This window comes from Zonotrichia leucophrys, chromosome 6 (genome assembly GCF_028769735.1).
Source record: "Zonotrichia leucophrys gambelii isolate GWCS_2022_RI chromosome 6, RI_Zleu_2.0, whole genome shotgun sequence".
Taxonomy (NCBI): Eukaryota; Metazoa; Chordata; class Aves; order Passeriformes; family Passerellidae; genus Zonotrichia; species Zonotrichia leucophrys.
In genome coordinates, this window is record NC_088176.1 from 12,936,351 (window position 1) to 12,954,894 (window position 18,544).

Below are 18,544 nucleotides of genomic sequence, written 5' to 3' on the forward strand. Positions count from 1 at the left end.
TCCCTAGATTTTCTAGGAGTCCCTCATGGGCCTGGGGGTTTTTCCTCTTTTTTTCTATCTGCAACATGTCTTTGCGTGGGAATAAATACATGCCCATTTTAATTCACTGAAAATCCTCCTAATGCTTACAGTGGGACTCTTAGCAGCTCTGAAATGTGGCTGGTCATCCCTTTAGCCAGGCATCTCCATGTTTAGGCCCACAGAGTTGCTCTGTTTCTCTTTGTGGCAGTCACTGGTAGCTGACTCCAGTTGTAAGAGCAGAGCCTACCTGCAGGGCAGGTACAGAGCACTGAGAAAGTTGCCTGTCTTGCACGAGTCTCCATTTTATTTTTCAAATAAATGAATTAATTAAAAGTGCTTTGGATTTAAGCCAGCTGTATGTGATGTAGCATCAAGCTCGGACAGCTGCCTTTTGTTTGCTTTGTCTGTGAGCCTTACATCTGATAGTCCTAATTTTCTGACCTTCAGGCTTTGCATGCTACAAACCAAGGCAGCTCAGTGAAAAAGTCACCAGCCCCAGCTTTGAAAAGCCTTGGCTTCTTCAGCTTTAAATCAGACATTTGCAGTTGTGTGCTTCCTTACCTCTCAAAAACATTCTTCTTTTTTTACTCAGATTAGTGGAGCATGGATCCTTTTAACAAGTTAATTACTCTTGCCTTGGAGTGTTGTATCACTGGTTGCTTCCACTTCTGTTTCTATTTGTCTTTGCACTGAGAGGGGAAAATCTTACTCTGGTTTCTCCATTGCTTCGTTTGTGTAATACTGCAGTAACTTCTAGAGGATGCCACTGTGCTGGGTTTTAACACAGCAGATGAAGCAAATCTCAGTGTGAATGGCTTGGATTAAACACCTGCTTGTGCTTGGTTATGAAAAAGCACAGTTTATGTACAAGGAATTTGTTTCAGAAGCAGCCAGTGCTGCATTGTTGGCTTTTGTGGCTGCAGTTGCACCTGCTCTAGGTACAATCAGACTTGTGACAAACCTGATTTCCCAGGGATGAGGTGGTGTTTGGAGGGCAGAGGTTTGCATGGTGATTCCAAACATTCAGCCTGAGGAGTCATGTGCCTCTAATGCTTGTGGAGTGCATGACTTTCAATTCAGAGTAATGAGTTACAGGGACCTGAAGTTGAGATGATGATACTTCCTGACAATAAAATTGTTCCTTTCCAGTGTAAACCTTCTATGTTGGGTTATCTGTTTATTTTTGAGTTTGGAGCTGTGAGGGGGAGCACAGGGTATGATTTTGTCATTTTTAACAAAAATGGCTAAATGATTCAGTGTGAATTTGCAGGTAAGCTGCTTGGCTGCCAGGATATTTGAGAAATGGCAGTACGTGATACAAACCACTCGGCGTATTCAGGTACTGTAATGAAACTTCTCTTCCCTCATTGCAGGGTGTATTTAACTCTGTTTTTAGCACTTGAAAATGGCAAATCCTTTCAAGAGATTTTCTTTTCCTATATGAATGGCATGGCTGTGGAATACACTTAGGTGTATTAGAATGGATTTGAATTAAAATTCTTACTTGGCTGGCTTCAATAAAAGCAGGATCTCCTCTCCATTGTTAAAAGCTCTGTTTTTGTAAAGGTGTGTGTAATACACTGAAATCCCAGTCCTGAGTCGAGTCACTGGGCCTGTCTCTGATTACAGCTATTAGCAGATGCTTCCAAAAGGAAATTGGGGCAGGAATGCAGTGAGGCACATCCTGCTGTGGTCTGGCACCATGTGGCTTTAAGACTTCTCGAGTCCAAGGCTTTATTCACATATGTTAAGGGCTCTCAACAACTCTTCCCCCTTCAAATGTGTCAAATTTCATGGCATGATGAGGCAAAGTCTCTCATGTTTGTAAAAGTATGCAGTAGTAAATAATGCCTTGCTAAGTCTCAGAAATATTTGCCTTTGTGAAATCTAGCTGGCCTTTGTAGAATAGGTGGATAATTCCTGCTGATACACAAAGTTCAGCTCCTTCTTCCAGCCATGGCTTGTAAGGGTTCAGTTGTAATGTGTTCAGACCACCTGTGTGAGTCCTGTCTTGGAACATAAAGCAATCTCCTGGAAAAGCTTAGCTTTCCAGTACTGCAGAGTATCATTTATATAAAATTTAAATTATACATTATGCCTAGTATTGATTCCAGTTAAAAACTGTCATTAACCATTAGTAAGGACTATTGATTCCTCCCAACAATGTGCAGAAAAAGAAGTTCTGTGTAGTGTGTGTGATATTTTATGTTCTGAGCACTCCAGAGCAAGAAGTGACACATGTAACACATGGCTACAGAATCTGCTTAGAAATTAATGAAAGTTGGTAACGAGGTGGCTCTTTCAGTATTGTTTTTTTGGAGGTATTTGGGGTTGCTTCATGTATGGGAAACTGGCAAGTGTTTCAGAATAAAATTCCAGGGACTTTGTCCAGCACATTGTGGTGCTCCCAAGCTAAGCACTTGCCTACTCTACTAATTTCTTCTGACACTGAATTTCTGACTTGTATACTGATTTGTTTTTATTCTCTAGGGAAAACTGCATGACTTCTGGATGCCAGATTAATGAAATCTTGCCTAGTTAAGGGAAAATAGCAGAAACTGAAGTCAATGAATGAATGGAGCTTCACCTTGTTTGGAACAGAAGAAATCAGTCACCTGAGTAAGAACTTGAGCTTGATTCAGACAAGCTCTAGACACATGAGAATCTGATTTGACCAACATTGTTTTTTACTACAAGTACTCTACTTCTGAAAAATTGAAGTGGATCAACTGAAAAAACCACAGTTGTTCCTATAGCCCTATCAGAACTGGCTAGAAATACTTTACTATATTGAAAGCTGAGGGAAGTTTTCTTGTTCCCTTGTTAATCACAAGACCTATTTGATAACAGTAAGTATTTATTTTCTTGCCAGCACATACCTGCAAGCATTGTTTAGGTTGGCTGAGAAAGAACTACCCTGTGACATGAAGTCTGAGTTCAGGAGGAGTGTTAGACCTCCCCTGTTGTGAGCAGGTGAGGAAGTGGTTCAGATGTGGGCTGAATCATGGTAATATGTAAAGCAGAATTGGTGTCAACATCCAGTGTCTCTTAAAAATACAAAATACAGCAGTTGCACCTTCTTTAAATGGAGAATAAAATATCATCTCAGTGGAGATTAGAGAACAGCATTTGGCTCACCTTTGTAAGACTGTGAAAGCCATATGATGACTGAATTCCTTGGTGTGAAGTCCTGCTGCACAGACAATATGTGCTCAAAGCTCCAGGAGCTGTTTATGAAACCAGCAGAGGAAGGTGTGATCTCCTTTTGTGCTCTCTGTACAAATTTTATCACTTAAATCTTACACTGTGGTTTGTCTGTGGAATGGATGTAATAGGAAGAAAAAGTTCAGTTATTGGGTAGAAATACCAATGGGGATTCCCATAATAAGAGATTTTTAATAACATGTGTATTTTAGAATACTGTTTTAATTCTTGTAGATTACTCTGTCTTGTATGGAATTCTGTATGATAAGAATGTAAAATAAGGCTTAAAAAACCTGCCAACTACAAGACCTTCAAATTTAATTGTGTATTACATATAAAAGAACTGGTATAGAATGGACACATCTTAGAGGAAATCTATTAGATTTGCAAATTCCTACTAAGTGTTATTTTATTTCAAGTGTTACACTGCTGTATCAATGTCATCTTTTGCTCTTTGATAGCTCATCTGCCTTCCCTCTCGTAACAGTTGCTTACTTTGTTGAATATATTGTATGTCATTTTACTGATGTTTTTATTTTTTTCACTAATATTGTATAAAGGTAAAAAAATGTGGAATGTTTACTGTATTTAACGTGTATATATTTTCTTACGGTCTAAAGTTGACATTGCTGGCCTGTATATTTTGGAGACAAAAAGGGGAGGAATTTAGATGAACAGCTTTTGTACTGCAGTTCAAAGCATGTTGAAACTGCTGAGGGTTTTTCCACACAAAATAGGCACTTTGATATTTACTTTCATTTAACAGAACAATAAAAAAATAAAACCAGACACTCCTTTCTAGTTAAATGTCCCCAGAGAAAATGGGTTCTGTTTCACAAAAAAACAAATGGCCACAGGTCCTATTTTATTCTTATGGTACATATTACAATTCTTGGTTTCACAGCTGATTAGCTCATTATAGATGGAGACAGTCTTGAAATCATTCTCTGCTCAGCCACTCCTGTGTTTTCATGCTTAATGCCTGTTCCAGCACTTTCCCTCTTCCCCCACTCCTGCTTGGTCTGGATTTCTCTTCCATCTGTTCTGTAGCTGAGCAGTAATTCCTCAAGAGCTGAGGTCTAGGTGTGAGTTAAATTGGTGCTCATCAGAATCCTTACAGAGATGATTCCCAAGCATCACTACAGGGTCTTGACAAGAGGGTCCTGGCAGTGAAATAGCAAACCTGCTGCCCTTGTGTTTTGCCAACGCATTTGCTGTTCCTCAGCCAGGACTTACATGCATTGGAAAAGGCTGTTTCCTTTTCCTGCAAAAGGTTGTTGCACACTAAAGGTCTTAACTGCTTTGGATGTCTTCAGAGAAGCATTTTACACTTGAGGTCTATCTTTTGATACTGGCTTGGCTATATTAAGAGCCCAATTATCACATTTCATGTGGAAGTAGGTGCACTTTATTGCAGTAATAACAGGAAAAAAAATTAAAGTCTGGTTGTAAAATATATGTTTGTAGCTCCTTGCCTTTTCTTTTTTCTTTAATTTTCTGACAAGCCTCTCTCTATGGCTTAAAATAACCCAAACACTTCTGGTTTTAAAGTTGAAGAAACCTGGCAGTGAAACTATTTGTGCATCTCATATTCCATAACTGTTCCTGTTATGGAACTTGGTAATGGATAGGGATTTCAGAAGTGATTAATGATATGCAGGTAGGTCTGGCTGAAGGTCAGTAGGACATTTCATTGATGCAGCAGCTGCAGGAACTCTCTGAAGTCCCCAAGATAATGATTTAATTGAGGATGTCTTTGGGAAAAGCAGGTGACTGGAATATTTGAAGTGTGTTGTTGTTATTGGTGGAGGATCTGGTTAGATTGCTGCAAAGGCATTTTAGAGGTAGGATTTCAGTGTGGAAAAAGACTTAATACTGAGGGTTCGTTCACATATGGGAAACTGGCAAGTGTTTCAGAATAAAATTGCTGTGCTGGTTTGTGTCCATGAGAGGTGTCTGTGCTCAGCACTGCCCAGGACCAGTCCTGGGGGCAACATTTGGGTACAGGGGCTGCAACAGACTCTGCTGCTGTGGAGATTCAGGCAAGTACTTCCAGGTAGCTGGGTTCCTCTGCCCATCCTGTCATTAGCAGGAATACTGGAGCTCCAGTACTAATACTGGTGTTCTGTTTGTTTTCATTCCCAGGGGAGCTGTATGTGTAGCACAGTATCCCTGGCTTGGGGTTTGTGTTTTGTTGGTTCGTCTTCCGTTGGTTTGTGGTGGTTGTGACTTTTTGTTTTACTGAGAAAGGCAAATCAGAAAGGTTTCTGCTGGAGATAACCTTCCTAATTTTTCTGGGGTCCTATTCGTTGGGTTTGTGAGCTTCTGGAAAGCTGCTTCTTGCCTAAAGTTCCCCAGTGGGAAACACTGCCCTCTGCCCGAGGGGCAGCTGTTTGCACTGGCATATTAGTGCTTCTTCCTGCATCCAGAAAGAGAGAAAAGGCTCTTGGGACCAGCTGACTGTGAGCAGGGAAGAGGTTTGATGAGCTTGTAGGAGCCTAAGCAGCTGCTGAGGAGCTCCAAAGGAGCTGCCCAGAGGGGTCAGACAATCATTAGTGGATTTAGCTTATTCCTTGTGGTTTAACTTATCAAAATTCCTTTAATTGCCCTTTTCCCCATATTCCCCCCAGGCTGTGAAATACCTTCATGTTTTGCCTTGTGGATATTTTGCCAGCTTTACTGGCAGGGCCCCTTCTTATCACTTGTTGAAAAGGGCTTTCAGTGCTGGGGACTGGCGTGGGCTGCTGGTGGGAAGGATCCTAGGAAAAGTGAATTCCTTGAAGGGCTTCTCTTTGCAGAGAGGCTTTTAGTTTTGCCTGGCTGATGCTTTTTTCAGCCAGCGCTCCCTCGCCTTTGCAGTCAGGAATTTGAAAGGGAGTATTTTATCTGGTAGCAAAAGCAAGGCTGGGTGAGGAGTGAAGAAAAACATTTGCATCTTCCATCTTGGTATTTTGATCTGTTTGGAGAAAGGCAGTCCTATGCTTTAAGGCTGCTTTTAAGTGGCGTTTGGATATGTAGTACTTTTTTGAATGCCTCCCTTGTCTCTGCGTGGTGAGATGCTGCAAATGTTTCACCTCCTTCAGCTTCCCTGCCACCTCCCAGTTCCCTGTAGGGAGGTCACAGGGGAGGGGATGGAAACTCCACTGGAATTGTTCCCTTCATTGTCATCAAAGCGCCTTTGCCATCAGCCTGGGGGGAAACCCAAAACTTTTCAAGGCAGGTTTGGCCCGCATGGTGTGTGGGGGTGGATAAAGGGGCCGTTTTCACACACCCTTGTCCCAGTGCTTCCCTTTGGGTTTGCATTTGCGGCTGAAGCTGCCTGGAGCCGGGCGAGTGATGCTCCTTCTCCTTGCAGAGAGGAGCAGAAAGGGTAAATGGATTTGTGCGGCTTTTGTGCTGCGGGGGCTCCTTCACCGGAGCAGTGAGCGCTCTGGGCTGGGGTGGGCACACAGGCTCCGGGGCTTTGCCTCTGGGTTTCAGGCTCTCTCCTCCCGAGGCTTGCTGGAACTCCTGGCTCTCGGAGCAGATGCGGGAGCAGAGGGTCCCCTTCCTCTCCGGACTGACCGCCAGGCTGCAGCTGAAATAAAAACAATAGCTTCAAGCTGCCAGGGGCAGTGGTGGGGAGAGCGGGGCAAGGCATCCAGTTTCATGCTTTATTCACACTGCAGGCTTTTATAAAGGCAATGTAAATCATGCAGAGCAGCCGTGGGCTCCGCAGACAGCATCGCTCAGGCTCTCAGACACATTGATCTGCATGCTGGAAACGGAGCGTGTCCCTTTGCCCTGAGCAGGCTGTGGGGAGAGGCCTGCCAGGTGAGGATGCTGAGCTGCTGCACTGCATGTCAGCTCTCCTTCACCTTTGTGAAGCACTGCCTGCCTCCCCTGTGTACTAACCCATTTTTTTCCCCCCTCAATATTTTGTGCTCCAGCATTGTTATGGCAAGGCTTGCACAATGCAACGTGTTTTTCCCTCCAGTTGATTTTCTCTGATTAGCCCATTTTTCCTCTTGCCCTCATTCTGTTTTTCCCGCAGTATGCGAACGCCGTTCGCTGAGAAACTGTGTCAGCCTTCCTCTAATTAAGAGTCTGGCAGGAGGCAGCGCAACAGTAATTTTGGAGATGACGCTTCCAGTTTGGAGCTGACAGGGAGCTGAGGTGCTGCAGCAGGCACTGCTGCTGGGAATGCAGGAATGTTCTCTGGCTGAGCAGGACGGGGACCCACAAGGAGCCTGCTGCAGGAGCAGTGAGTACCCCGGGTGCTTGGGTGTTTGATCTGTGTCCTCTTGAAAAGGAGCTGCAGGAATGGTTAAATCTGTGGTTATGTCACCGGTTTAGCCCTTTGTGAGGGTGTCTGTGTGTGTGTGTGTGTGTAAAGGACAGGAATAAATTGCAGTGGCCCTAAGTCGGCTGCATCTCTCTGAAATAGTTGTAATGTTGGAAAGTAAGAGGGAGAGCTCAACAATCGGCCTGAAAAAGGGCAAATAAGGAGAAGCCATTCAATGGCGCTCTGTCATACGGCTTCAGACTCCATAGTTCTTTTATTAGCAGGAAAGCTCAAAGCAAACAAAAGGAGACAGGAGCTGGGGATCTGCTTGCCTCAGGATGTGGATGCTAAAAGCTTAGAGGTTCAAAGAGCATTTTATGGCAGAAAAATGCAGCAGGGGTCTGTGAAATGAAAGCCGTTCTCCCTGGCTGAGAAAGCTCCGGCTGCTGATCCCTGGAGGGTGGAGCATGTGCTGGGGAGATATCCCAGATGTCTGTCCCATTCCTTCACCCCCTGCAAGGTGCTAGGATTTGGTCCAGTGTGCTGTTAATGCCTGTATGCTTTACGTGAACAACCGAGGGATTTCATGTCATCTCTCAGTTTCCAGGCAGTCCATCGTGTCCACCATTCTGTCTCTCCATCCACTCCTGAGACAGAAGTTGCTGTTGAAGGTGGTGCCAGCCCTTGATCTGAAGGAGCCTAGTGAGGTGTATGGGGTCAAATGTTTCATTTGGCTGAAGAAAACTCAGTGACATTTTTTGATCTTTCTAATGACCCTGTGAGCCAGACTAGGAAAACGAGTTGTGTGGTTCAGGAACTCCAGCAGAACACAGCCAGCCACATGCCAGAGTTGACCTCCTTCCTCTCCCCTCCCACCCCATCCAAAGATGTAGAGAGAAGTACAAATAAGAGCAGATGAGGAGATTTTTTTTAAAAAAAATCTTTCCTATGTGGTACCACTAGAGCACAATTCAGCATTTTCCTCTCTACTCGCTGTGTCACATTTGCCTCTTGGGGGCAACCTCACCCCACTCCGGCTGAGACCAAAGGGAGCTCAAGTGCTTGGGGGCGATGACTCACTGCGCATCTCTCTCTGCCTTTGCGTTATCTGATCATTTTTAGTAATCGAGGTCATAATTTGCTGAAAGGATTTTAGGATTTAAGCCATCGAGGCTGTGACTGTTGGTGGCTTTTCAGTAACGATGTGATTGGCTCTTGAAGGTCCCTTTCCAGGCTTGGAGTCCTTCAAAGTTTTTTCCTGCCTTGGTGTCCTTCAGAGAGAGGAGGGTAGTATGGAAGGACATGTGTTTTGTGGTTCTGGTTTAATGGGTAGAGCATAAATCTCTGCGAGGAAGATTTACAGTGTTCTCCTGGCTCTTCTGCCTGGGTTGGCTTGGACTGTCACTAAGCCTATCAGATAGTGCTGAGGACACTCTGACTTGTCAGGGGGAGAGCAAAATTACTGCTCCAGCTCCATTTCAGCCCTGAGTCCCTGAGCAGGCATCTCGTACAAACCTTGTCCACAAAAAACCATTTGCATTTATTTAAAGGGCGTTGAGGTATATGATGGAATAAAGGAAGTATTATTCATGCTTCGTGCTGTGGTTCCTAATGGTACTTTACACGCTGATATGACCTACAAAGCTTGTTGTTTTGTGCCTGCAGTGCTCTGATGTTCTTCCTACCCTGAGGGTCAGAAATGACAAGAATAAATGATTGTGACGAGCGTCTTGCAAATCCCTGCTCCCTCTCCTTGGAAGTGTCCTTGCCAGGGCACAGCTCAGTGACCTTGCTGGCACAGGCAGCAGAGGGACAGCATCTTGTCTGGCCCATGGGACTGAACAGAGTGATCTTCCTGTGAGATGTGAGGGCAAATCCATTTTTCCATAGTCGTGTTCCACCTTCTCCCCAAAGCACAGGGATGGAGCTTGGGCTGGGCACGGAGCTTGGCCCAAGCTGAACACACACAGGGCCCGTCCTCTGGAAAATACCAGGGAGGAGGCTGGAGCAAGCGAGGTTCACCATGGACCCCAAAGCATAGGGACTACTCCAAAGGGGGGTGCAGGGCCTGCAGCCTGTGGCTGCCCAGTGAGGGACTGAGTCAGCCTTGCTGGGGCAGCAGCTCCTGGCTCCAGCCAGCCTGGGCACTTGGACAGCAGCAACCACGCCGCTCATTAACTCAGCCCTCCAGCACTTGCTCTGCTGGCCTTGACACTGTCCTTCTTAATAGCTCCCCTTTTTTCCTTTTTGTTTTTTTCCTTTTAATAAAGGTAAATTAGCTATATGGATATGCAGGAACACGAATCAAAGGAATTCAGCTGACTCTCGAACGAACCGTTCGTGCAGAGATGTGCTAAAGCACCAGGACGTGATGGATGCAGCCTGCTCAGAAAACACCTAAGGACAAAAACTGCTTGTGAGGCATCTCACTGCAGCCTCCAAAAATCTGATTATGTAGGGGGAGGAAAAAAAAAATCAGGTTTTGGAATACATTAACTTAGCTGAACAGCACAGAGAGAAGGTACCAGCAAAAAGCAAATCAATTCCTGAAGGCTGCTGGGAAATCCCACTGAATTGAAGCTTCAGAGTAAGGCTGGCTGCACTTAGAGGAGTTATGTTTCACCTGAAATATTTAACACTGGGTATTGAAGTGCTCTGTGTGTCCAAAGAGCCCAACAAAAATATGCTTACAAGAAGATTTTAGAGGAACCCTGGGCTCATGCCATGCTGTTGATGGGTGAACCCAGATATTCGCATTGCTCAGTTTTGTTGGGTTTTTGTTGGTTTTTTGGTTGTTTTTTTGTTCTTTTTTAAGAAAAGCATGGGAAGGATAAGTCCCTCGCCTCCATCACAGGGTAGCAGAAATTACCATGTAATGAATGCTGGTCTGCTTTTGGTACATGTGCTGACAGATCTGTTGTTAGGAGGAGATGTTTCCATAGCAAAACCATCATCATAAATGGCACTGTGATGCAGCAGAGATGCTGTGGTGGCCCCAGAGACCATCTTCCCGGACCTTTCTGAGCATCCTTGCAGGGAATATGGGAGAGTGATGGCAGAGGGGATCAGAGCAGCTCATGGTGATGCTCCTCACAGCGCTGCCATAGCACCAGGGCTCTGCTGGCAAGGCTGTCAGCTCAGCGTTTTTCAGTCCTTTCCCACTTCAACAGAAAAACTTCAACAAAAGGCAAGCTTGAAATAGCTCATTTTTTCTCCACAAACAACTTGCTTTGAGCATCATTGTCACTCAGCCTAAATTACTTTTAGATGTTTTTAATGACTGGGTAACGTTTTTCAGCTGTTAATTCTGCAGCACCCTGCTGAGGGACAGTCCATCTGTAAAGACCAAGGACTCCAACATTGTGGCTGCTCTTCCTGACATTCATTTAGCTTTATTATTTGATACGTGATTCCCTGTGGCAGAGATGTTTTCAGCTAAATTTACAGCTACAAGCTCTTTTCTTTGCATGAAGGGGATCTGTTTCCAAAGGGGCTGGAAGGCTGGCTATGCATGTACCAGTGGAAGGTCAGGGATGTAGAGGAGAAACTCCGGGAGATTGAAGGTGACAGTCCAAATCCTGTCTGCACTGAGGGTGACATTACCCTTTGGGCTGCAGGGATTTTAGCCCATCATTTGTTACCTCTGCCTTGCACTTTACTTGTAATGCACAGCACGGAGAGCTGTGACTTGCAAAATGATCCCACCGGGGCCGTGGTTTGTGACATCAGCCATGCAGGTCTCTCCAGTCCCTCTTTCCAAGGCAGGCACAGCTTTTGCATTCGTTTCCAAAGGCAACTTCTAAGCCACTCGCCTTCACCATCTCTGGGTTTTGCAGTGCTTCTGGGAGACTGTATTTTTAAATCCTAGCTCATAAATTTTGGAAGCTCCTTTCCTTCCCCACCCCCTCGCCCCTATCAAAGTGTCAGAGCTGAAGAAAAACTGCGAAAGTGATGGATGTGCCCAGCTCTGCTTGCCAGTGCTCTGCTGTGTGGGGGGGTTATTTACTGTACTGCTGGGGTTGTTTCTTCTTTGGTGGCAGAGACAGCAGCGTAGGGGTTTGGTGCCTGGGAAGGAGGGGTGGGATGCCCATGGACCATCCAAGCATTTGGCTGGAGGAGGCAGGGCTGGGACAGAGGTTGCTTGGGCACAGACAGCAAAAAGGTGAAGTCATGGGGACATGGATCCTGTCTGGTGCCTTGGCCCAAGGGGTGGATGCTGGGGGCCACAACACCTTCCTGACTCCAGCTCTGGGGGGTGCAGGTTGGCTCACCCAAAAGGGCAGCTTTTAATAGCCACCAGTCTTATCCCATCCCCCGTGGAGCCCCAGGTATTTGTGCTACTGCTCTAGGCAGTGTGTGGCAGGGACCTGACCTGCCATGCAGGGGAAACACAGGGTCTGTGCCCCACTGCAGAAACAGAGAGAGACACCCCTGTGCTCCCTGGCCAGGCTGGAGCCTGCCTGCTTTTACTGGGAGCAGCTGGGATCATGGGCAGAGGGGTTGTCAATGTCCAGCAAATCACTTCTCCTGGAGCTGTGCCTCTGTCTCTTCCCTGTGTGCAGCCACCTTTGTCCTGCTCCTGGCCCAGAGCTGGGACAAGACAATGAGCTTCAAAACTCCATTTGCTGATGGAACTCCCAGTGCCTGCTGGCGTTTCCCCCCCATGCTGCAGGAGCATCCCAAAGCAACTCTGCCTGGTTGAAAGGCAGGTCAGGACCCTGCCCTCCCGCAGTCTCACCAGCCCTTCCCCGAGGGCACGCTGCCGACAGATCCGGAGCCAGGGAGATGCTTTCCGCTGGCTTAGAGAGGTTTGCAGACAAGCAAACCAAAGCGAGCCTGCCAGCTCGCTGTGGAGCGCCCGTCCTCCGTGAACTCCCGTGCGCCTCTTGCAGCCGGGCTTGTGGGAACGGATCGGAGCTGCTGTGACTCAGCTGCTTCTCCCTTGAGAAAATCTGCCCTGGCACGGTGCTTGGCTCTGCGGCTGGGGCTGCCGGCACCTGGCAGCCTTCATCAACAAATGGCCTTGGGCAGAACATCGCAATTTCCACTGCCAAGCATTTATGGGAGGAGAAACGCTGCATGTGATCTTGCAGGAAGTGGAGGCAGCAACTCTGTGCTGTACTGAGCTGGGGGAAAAAGTCCCATCCCTCCCTGAAGCTGAGCCTTGGGCCGGAGGGGCTGCAGCACAGGCTGGCTCTTCTGGTCTGCCTCTGCCTTTTTCCATCTCCTTATAACTTTCTCAGACAAATTCTTCTGCAATTGTAATTTTCCCCGCTGGCTCTCAGCCTGAAGAAACAGTGGTTTGGAAAGTTTGCTCAATGACTTGAAGGGAAGAGACTCCCGAGCCTTTCATGCTCTGTGCCCATTGGAATATTTTTTTTCCTGGGGCTAATTTGTGGAGAATCACACTTGGCTTGATGAGGCCGTGACGCTCTCAAGAAACAAAGCCAAGCCTGGTGAGTGTGTACTCAGCTGCTGGGAAGCCCCAAGTGCTGCTGTCAGAGTCCAGGCAACACCATGTGGTCTTTTCTGTTCCTCTGCTCCACACAGATCCCCTGTCAGGGCTGCTCCTGTGGGGGACAAAGGAGACTGATGAGGTTTCCCCACTGCCCTGTGGCTGGTGTGCTCCCCATGGGGCTTTTTTTCCATGGAGGCAGGTAAAGCAGCAGTGCAGGTCTCACAGCGTAGCTGAAGCATGGAGGGGCCTGGAGAAAGGCTGTTTTGCTTGTTACTTTCTCATGTCAGAAGGGGAAAGTACCTGTTTTTCCGCTGGTGGTTTTGCCTTTATAACAAGCCTCTCGCTGCGGTGTGGGCTGGCACAGCCCTAGCCTGAGTTTCACAACTCCTTTGCGGGTTTCATAAACCCCAGCGGCTGGAGCACCGTGATTTTGTAACTCCCAGCTGACTTTTAAACCAGTCTGGAGAGGAGCTTGAAATGGTTGGATGCCTGCTGCCTCTCGGACTACAGAGGCTGGCAAACCAAATCCCAGATCTGGAGTTTTATCTCAGTTTCTTACCTGGGGCAAGGGAAAGACAGGCTGCAGGTACTGCTGAGCACAAGCCAGGCCTGCCTTAGGAAGCAGTTTCCTACCAAATGCTGGGGATCCTGGTCAACCCATGGGTTTGATAAGCACCAATGCCCTGCTAGTGCTGCAATCCCAAAAGAGAACCCTTTGTGACTTGCTGCTGCCATGGTGTGCACTCTACCAGTGTATTTCTAATTTAATCCTGGCTGCTATTTGATCCTGCTAAGTTGTTTGTCTTTACACCTCTCTGATCCATAAAGAAATCCTCTGTCTGACCAAACCTGGTTTCCAGTAGTGGGAGAGGGGACACAGATCAGTGGGGAGTGTGGGATCTTCTGACAGCCACCCTGGACACCCCTGTGTGTGGGACATCCATAAGATCTTGGTTGTGCAGGATAAGCCTGAGAGGGGGCAAGAGGGCTGGGGGCTGGCACATTTTGGGACTGCAGGCAGGGTGAGGGTCCCTTGGGGCCCAGGGTGAGTGTTGGTGCTGAGCTACAGCCAAGCCAGACAATGGCTCGTCCCCAGCAGCCTTGAGGCACAGCAGTGTCATGCATTAAGCACCCTGAATCACATCACTGTGTGCTCTGAGGGGTCTGCACGGCCCTGCAGGAAGGCTGAAGGCTGTGCTGGCTGGGGAACTGTCTCTGGCAGGGAGCAGCCGGCACTCTGCTGCCCTGGGAGCTGAGCTGCAACCTGAGTGCGGGCAGGTCGCATCTCCTCGCTCAGGGCAAGCGCAGCCTGCGTGCTGGGAGAGCTGATCCGCGCTAATCCCATCAATATTTCACGGTGTCCTGGCCCTGTTATAATTCCTCGCATCATTTGGGATGCCGGCTGGGATGGGGGTGTGGTGCCAAGTGAAACATGAGAGCTGCCATGGCTTTGCCCTGGCTCCCTGGGCATCTGGGGGGTGAGAGGGGCTGTCTGTGAGCTTTTCTGCTGGCTGCCACAGGTAGAGTGGTGTGGCAGAAACAGGCGAACCCAGAAATGCTGGCTCTTGGCATCCGCCTGGTTCTGCTGTGTGCTGGAGTGGTGGGGCTGTGCTGTGCTGGGCAGCTGCCCATGCACGGGTGGGGCTGTGACACGGCAGAGCCTGCTCTACTCGGTCCTCTCTCTGTGGGGCACAGTGTTTAAGTGACAACAATAAGAAATTAAACAGTAACCAGTCTCTGGTGATGAGGGCACGAAAACATTTCCTTTTCCTAAAGGCTGTTTGGAGTAACAGGGAAAGATCACTACAGACAAAATCTGGCATGGTTTTGGGGAGGGGGGTTTCCCAAGGCACCATGTCGTGACTCAAAGGGTCTCCTGCTTTGGGCTGGGATAGGAGTCGTAGGGCTGTAAATCCTATCAGGAGCAGATGATGGAGCTGGGGTTGTTTAACCTGGAGAAAAGGATGTTCTGGAGAGACCATGTCACTCTCTACAATTGCCTGAAAGGAGGTTGTAGCAAGGTGAGGGTCAGTATTTTCTCCCACAGGACAAGAGGAAATGGCCTCAAGCTGCACCAGCAGAGGTTCAAGTTGGACATCATGAAGAATTTATTCTCTCTAAGTGTTGTTAAGTATTGGAATGGACTGCACAGGGGGTGCAGTGGTGGGGTGGGGTCAACATCCCAGAAGATGTTCAAGAATTGACTGGACATGGCACTTAGTGCTGTGGTTTTGTTGATCAGGTCTTTTTGGGTCAAAGGCTGGACTCAATGATCTTGGAGATCGCTTCCAACCTTCATGATTATGAGATTCTAGAGCTGCCCTGATAGGAAATTCCCCGTCCAGCACCTTCCTGGCTCTGGGCTAGGGTTGAAGCACAGCCAGACCTTCCTGCTTAGCAGAACCAATCCATGGATATGAGGGATACAAGCACAGGGGACGGTTGGGTCTGTTTGGGCTCCTGCTGCCTGGAAAAGTGCCTCTCTGACTCTTGGGAAAACCATGCCAAGAAGGGGAAGGTCCTGGCCTTCAACTTCTTGGAGCCCTAAATTCCTTCAGTTAATCTCATGGGGGCAGCAGAGCAAGCAAAGCTCTGAAAATAGATCTGTTTCCAGCTGCCAATGAGTTGTGTTAATTAATTAAAGCCTCGCAAGCTCAGGCCTGTAAAAGCCCAGTGCTGGTCGCGCCAGGCTCAGCCTGCTCTGCACTCACGCACTAATTATCCTGCTGCAAGGCCAGCAGCTAACGAAGCTCCAATTTGTGCTGGCTTCGGCTTCCAGCCATGTGGGAGGCAGGGAGTGCTGCTGCAGGATGGGATGGGTACAGTGCCCTGGGTAAGGGGGAGTTTTGGGCAGCACTGTCCCAGCCCTGGCACCCCTTCCCCAGCACTCATGGACCAGCTCTCCCCATAAGTGGCCCCACAGACTCCAGCTGTGCCTCTGCTAAATTAGGGAATGGGGTTTGGAGAGGATGTGGAGGACCAGCTGCCTTGCAGCACCTGAACACCCCATACCTAGGTAAGACAGGCTGGCCAAGAACGTCCCTGCCTGGCTCTTGTCCCTGCCTGCGTGGGCCTCCCACTTCCGCAGGGTGGGCAGAGGGGCGAGGCACGGCGAGGCGCGGAGGAGACGCTGGGGTTTTGCCCGAGGACAGGAGGAAATGGTAATTAGTCTCCGGAGCACAGGGGAGGCGAGGGCGGGGAGGCAGGGAGTGCTCCAGGAGGTGGGCAGCGTCTGCTCTGAGAGTGGGGACAAGGAATGGGCCTTGGGATGTCATGCTGGGAGAGAGGGTGGCGGCTGCTTGGGGAGTGTGTGCAAGGGTGACAGAACCAGCTGTCATTAAGAGCACCAGGATGAGCCCCTCCTCAGCTGAGACCTGTTGGTGGGTGAGGGCTGGGGGATTCAAACCTCTGTTACCCTCCCTCCCACCTACACCTACAGATCCAGGAGGCAGGATCCTGGCAGTCAGAGGCCCTGGGAATGGCATGTTAGGCTCCCCACAGCATCATCCTGGCCCTGCCATCTTCACTGACCCTTGAGGTCCAGAAGGTGGTGGAATCTCAGCTAGGGCTGACCCTCACCCCCAAACAATGCTCAGCAGCTGTAGCACAACCTGCTCAGCCCTATGCCCTGCTATGGGTCTGGCTCCAGGTCTGCAGGGTGTGGGGTTGGGGTGGTCTTTGTCCCCTTCCTGGAGACCTCACCTCTGGGATGGGATGGTGTGGAGCGGAGGGGATGAACTGGCATCCAGAGGCGATGGTGCTGGGACTGGGCACCACATGGCTTTGTGACCACAGGCTGGCATCACCCAGCCACCCTGCCAGCTCCAAGAGAGCTGCAGTTCAGCATACACAGGTACAGCATTTCCCCACCTCCTGCTCCAGCTGATCTCCAACTGCCCTAGATCCAACCTGCTGATTACACACAATGTTGGCTCAGGGTTTGGTTTTGGGAGGCCTGCTGCTGCTGCGAGGGTTGAGGAGGGAGGGTTGGCCAGGTGCTGGAAGCTTACGAAAGGAAAGCAAACACAGGCCTGGACTTGGCAGCTCCTCCACATGGGGAGGAGCTGCAGAAGCCACCCAGGATAAAAAGGCTCCACACAGGGCCCCAGAGAAACCATTACCTGCCTGTGTTTCCAAACAACCTTCCGCCATGTGTGAATGGCGAGGCGTGCTGAGAGCAGGGAGAAGATGGGGCACAGTGCCTGACCTAGGCGTGCAGTGCAGGGTGCTGGGGTGACTTTGAGGGGCAAGACACCTTAGTGAGCACCATGGCACTGGCGGGGGGCTGTGCTGTGCTGACATGGGTGCCTCTGGCTGGGGTTTTGGCGTGATGGTACAGGTAGCATGTTCTTGCTGTGCTGGCAGAGTAGGATGGCACTTATCCGTGTTCAGTCATGCTTTTTCACAGTACTAAGTCCACAATATCAGTCCTTTGCCTCTCTGACTTTACAAAGGGAATTCACACGGGCTTTTGGGGGCCGCATCATGCAAACCACCTGTGCTGAGTGAGCCCCCGGCCCACCCTACGTGTTGGGGGCTGCATCCCGTCCCTGCCTGCCGCCACTCTGCCGAGGGACGTGCTGCCACCTGCTTCCACGCAACGCGGGCAGGGCCGGCCCTGCTCTCCCCTCCTCCTCTTCTTCCTCCTCCTCCTCCTCCTCGCGGCCCCACGCTGAGGGCCGAGTCCCCACGCTCGGCGCTGCCGGCAGGGGGCGCTGCGGAGCCCGGCGCGGCTCGGTCCGCACGGCGGGGCCGCGAGAGCCGAGCCGAGCGGAGCCGAGCCCGGCCGAACCCTGCCCTCGCCCGCCGTACCGCCCGCACCGGCTGCGCCACCGCGCCAGGCAAGCACCGAGGGGCCGCGAGCGGCGGCGTTCGGGGCGGGCGCGGGTCCGCGGGCCAGGGGGGTGCCGGGTTTGGGCGCCGCGTCCGCGGGCAGGATCCGGGAGCTGGTCGGTCGTGTGCGAGGTGCGGGTGCTGCTCACACAGGGCTGGGGCCCGGTGATCAGCCCACGGGCAGGATCTGGAGCGCTGGGTGCGGGTGTTGAATCGCTTGGTAAGTCCTGGGGTGCTGGCTCACGGTCGGGTATGGCTCTGCAGGTAGGGCTTGGGGTGCTGGATCCCAGCTGCTGAGTCCGCGGGCAGGATTAAGGGTGCTGGGTCCGGCTGCTGAGTCCACAGGAAGGGTTGGGTTGTTGGATTTGGAGTGCCGGGTCTTCGTTGGGGTCCACAAGCGAGGTTTGGAATGCTGGTTCTGTCTGCTCGGGTGCTGGATCCGGGTGCTGAGTCCACAGGCAGGTTCTGTGGTGCTGGGTGTGGGTGCTGCTCACAGGAACGGTCCAGAGAAAGAGGAGCAGGGCTCTGACCTGCTGTGGTTGAAATCCGGGGAATAATGCGTTTGGGGAAACAAGAGGGCAGAACCTCGGAAGCGACAGGGAAAGGGATTTACGGTAGGTCTGAGGCAGGTGAGGATTTGGGGGTGAAGAGCCGGAGGGGAGGTGGGATATGCTGGATGTGGTGGCAGTGCAGGAGCTTTCTCTGGGGACAGGTTTGGGGTGTGGAGTGAGGTGGGTCTGGGGGACCTGGGTAGGAGCGACGGG

The 18,544-nt window shown here is 49.8% G+C and overlaps 2 protein-coding genes across 7 annotated transcripts in view; both read left to right on the top strand.

Annotated features, from left to right (window-relative positions):
• SLF2 (SMC5-SMC6 complex localization factor 2) overlaps positions 1–4,014 on the top strand; it is a 29,323-nt gene extending 25,309 nt beyond the window's left edge. For both annotated transcript variants that reach the window (XM_064716661.1, XM_064716660.1), the window contains exons 19-20: positions 1,292–1,360; positions 2,512–4,014. In XM_064716661.1, the coding sequence (XP_064572731.1) occupies positions 1,292–1,360; positions 2,512–2,544 (102 nt within the window). In that variant the 3' untranslated portion in view covers positions 2,545–4,014. The remainder of the gene's footprint in view (positions 1–1,291; positions 1,361–2,511) is intronic.
• A 3,258-nt stretch (positions 4,015–7,272) lies between these two features.
• Positions 7,273–18,544, top strand: part of SEMA4G (semaphorin 4G) — a 29,521-nt gene continuing 18,249 nt past the window's right edge. For 4 of the 5 annotated variants that reach the window (XM_064716122.1, XM_064716127.1, XM_064716121.1 and 1 more), the window contains exon 1: positions 7,273–7,468. Coding sequence is in view for 2 of the 5 variants with exons in the window: in XM_064716121.1 (XP_064572191.1) it covers positions 7,408–7,468 (61 nt within the window). In the remaining 3 variants the exon portion in view is untranslated. Of the gene's footprint in view, positions 7,469–17,664; positions 17,789–18,544 lie in introns of those variants that run through there. The other variant, XM_064716123.1, reaches the window with a different exon arrangement.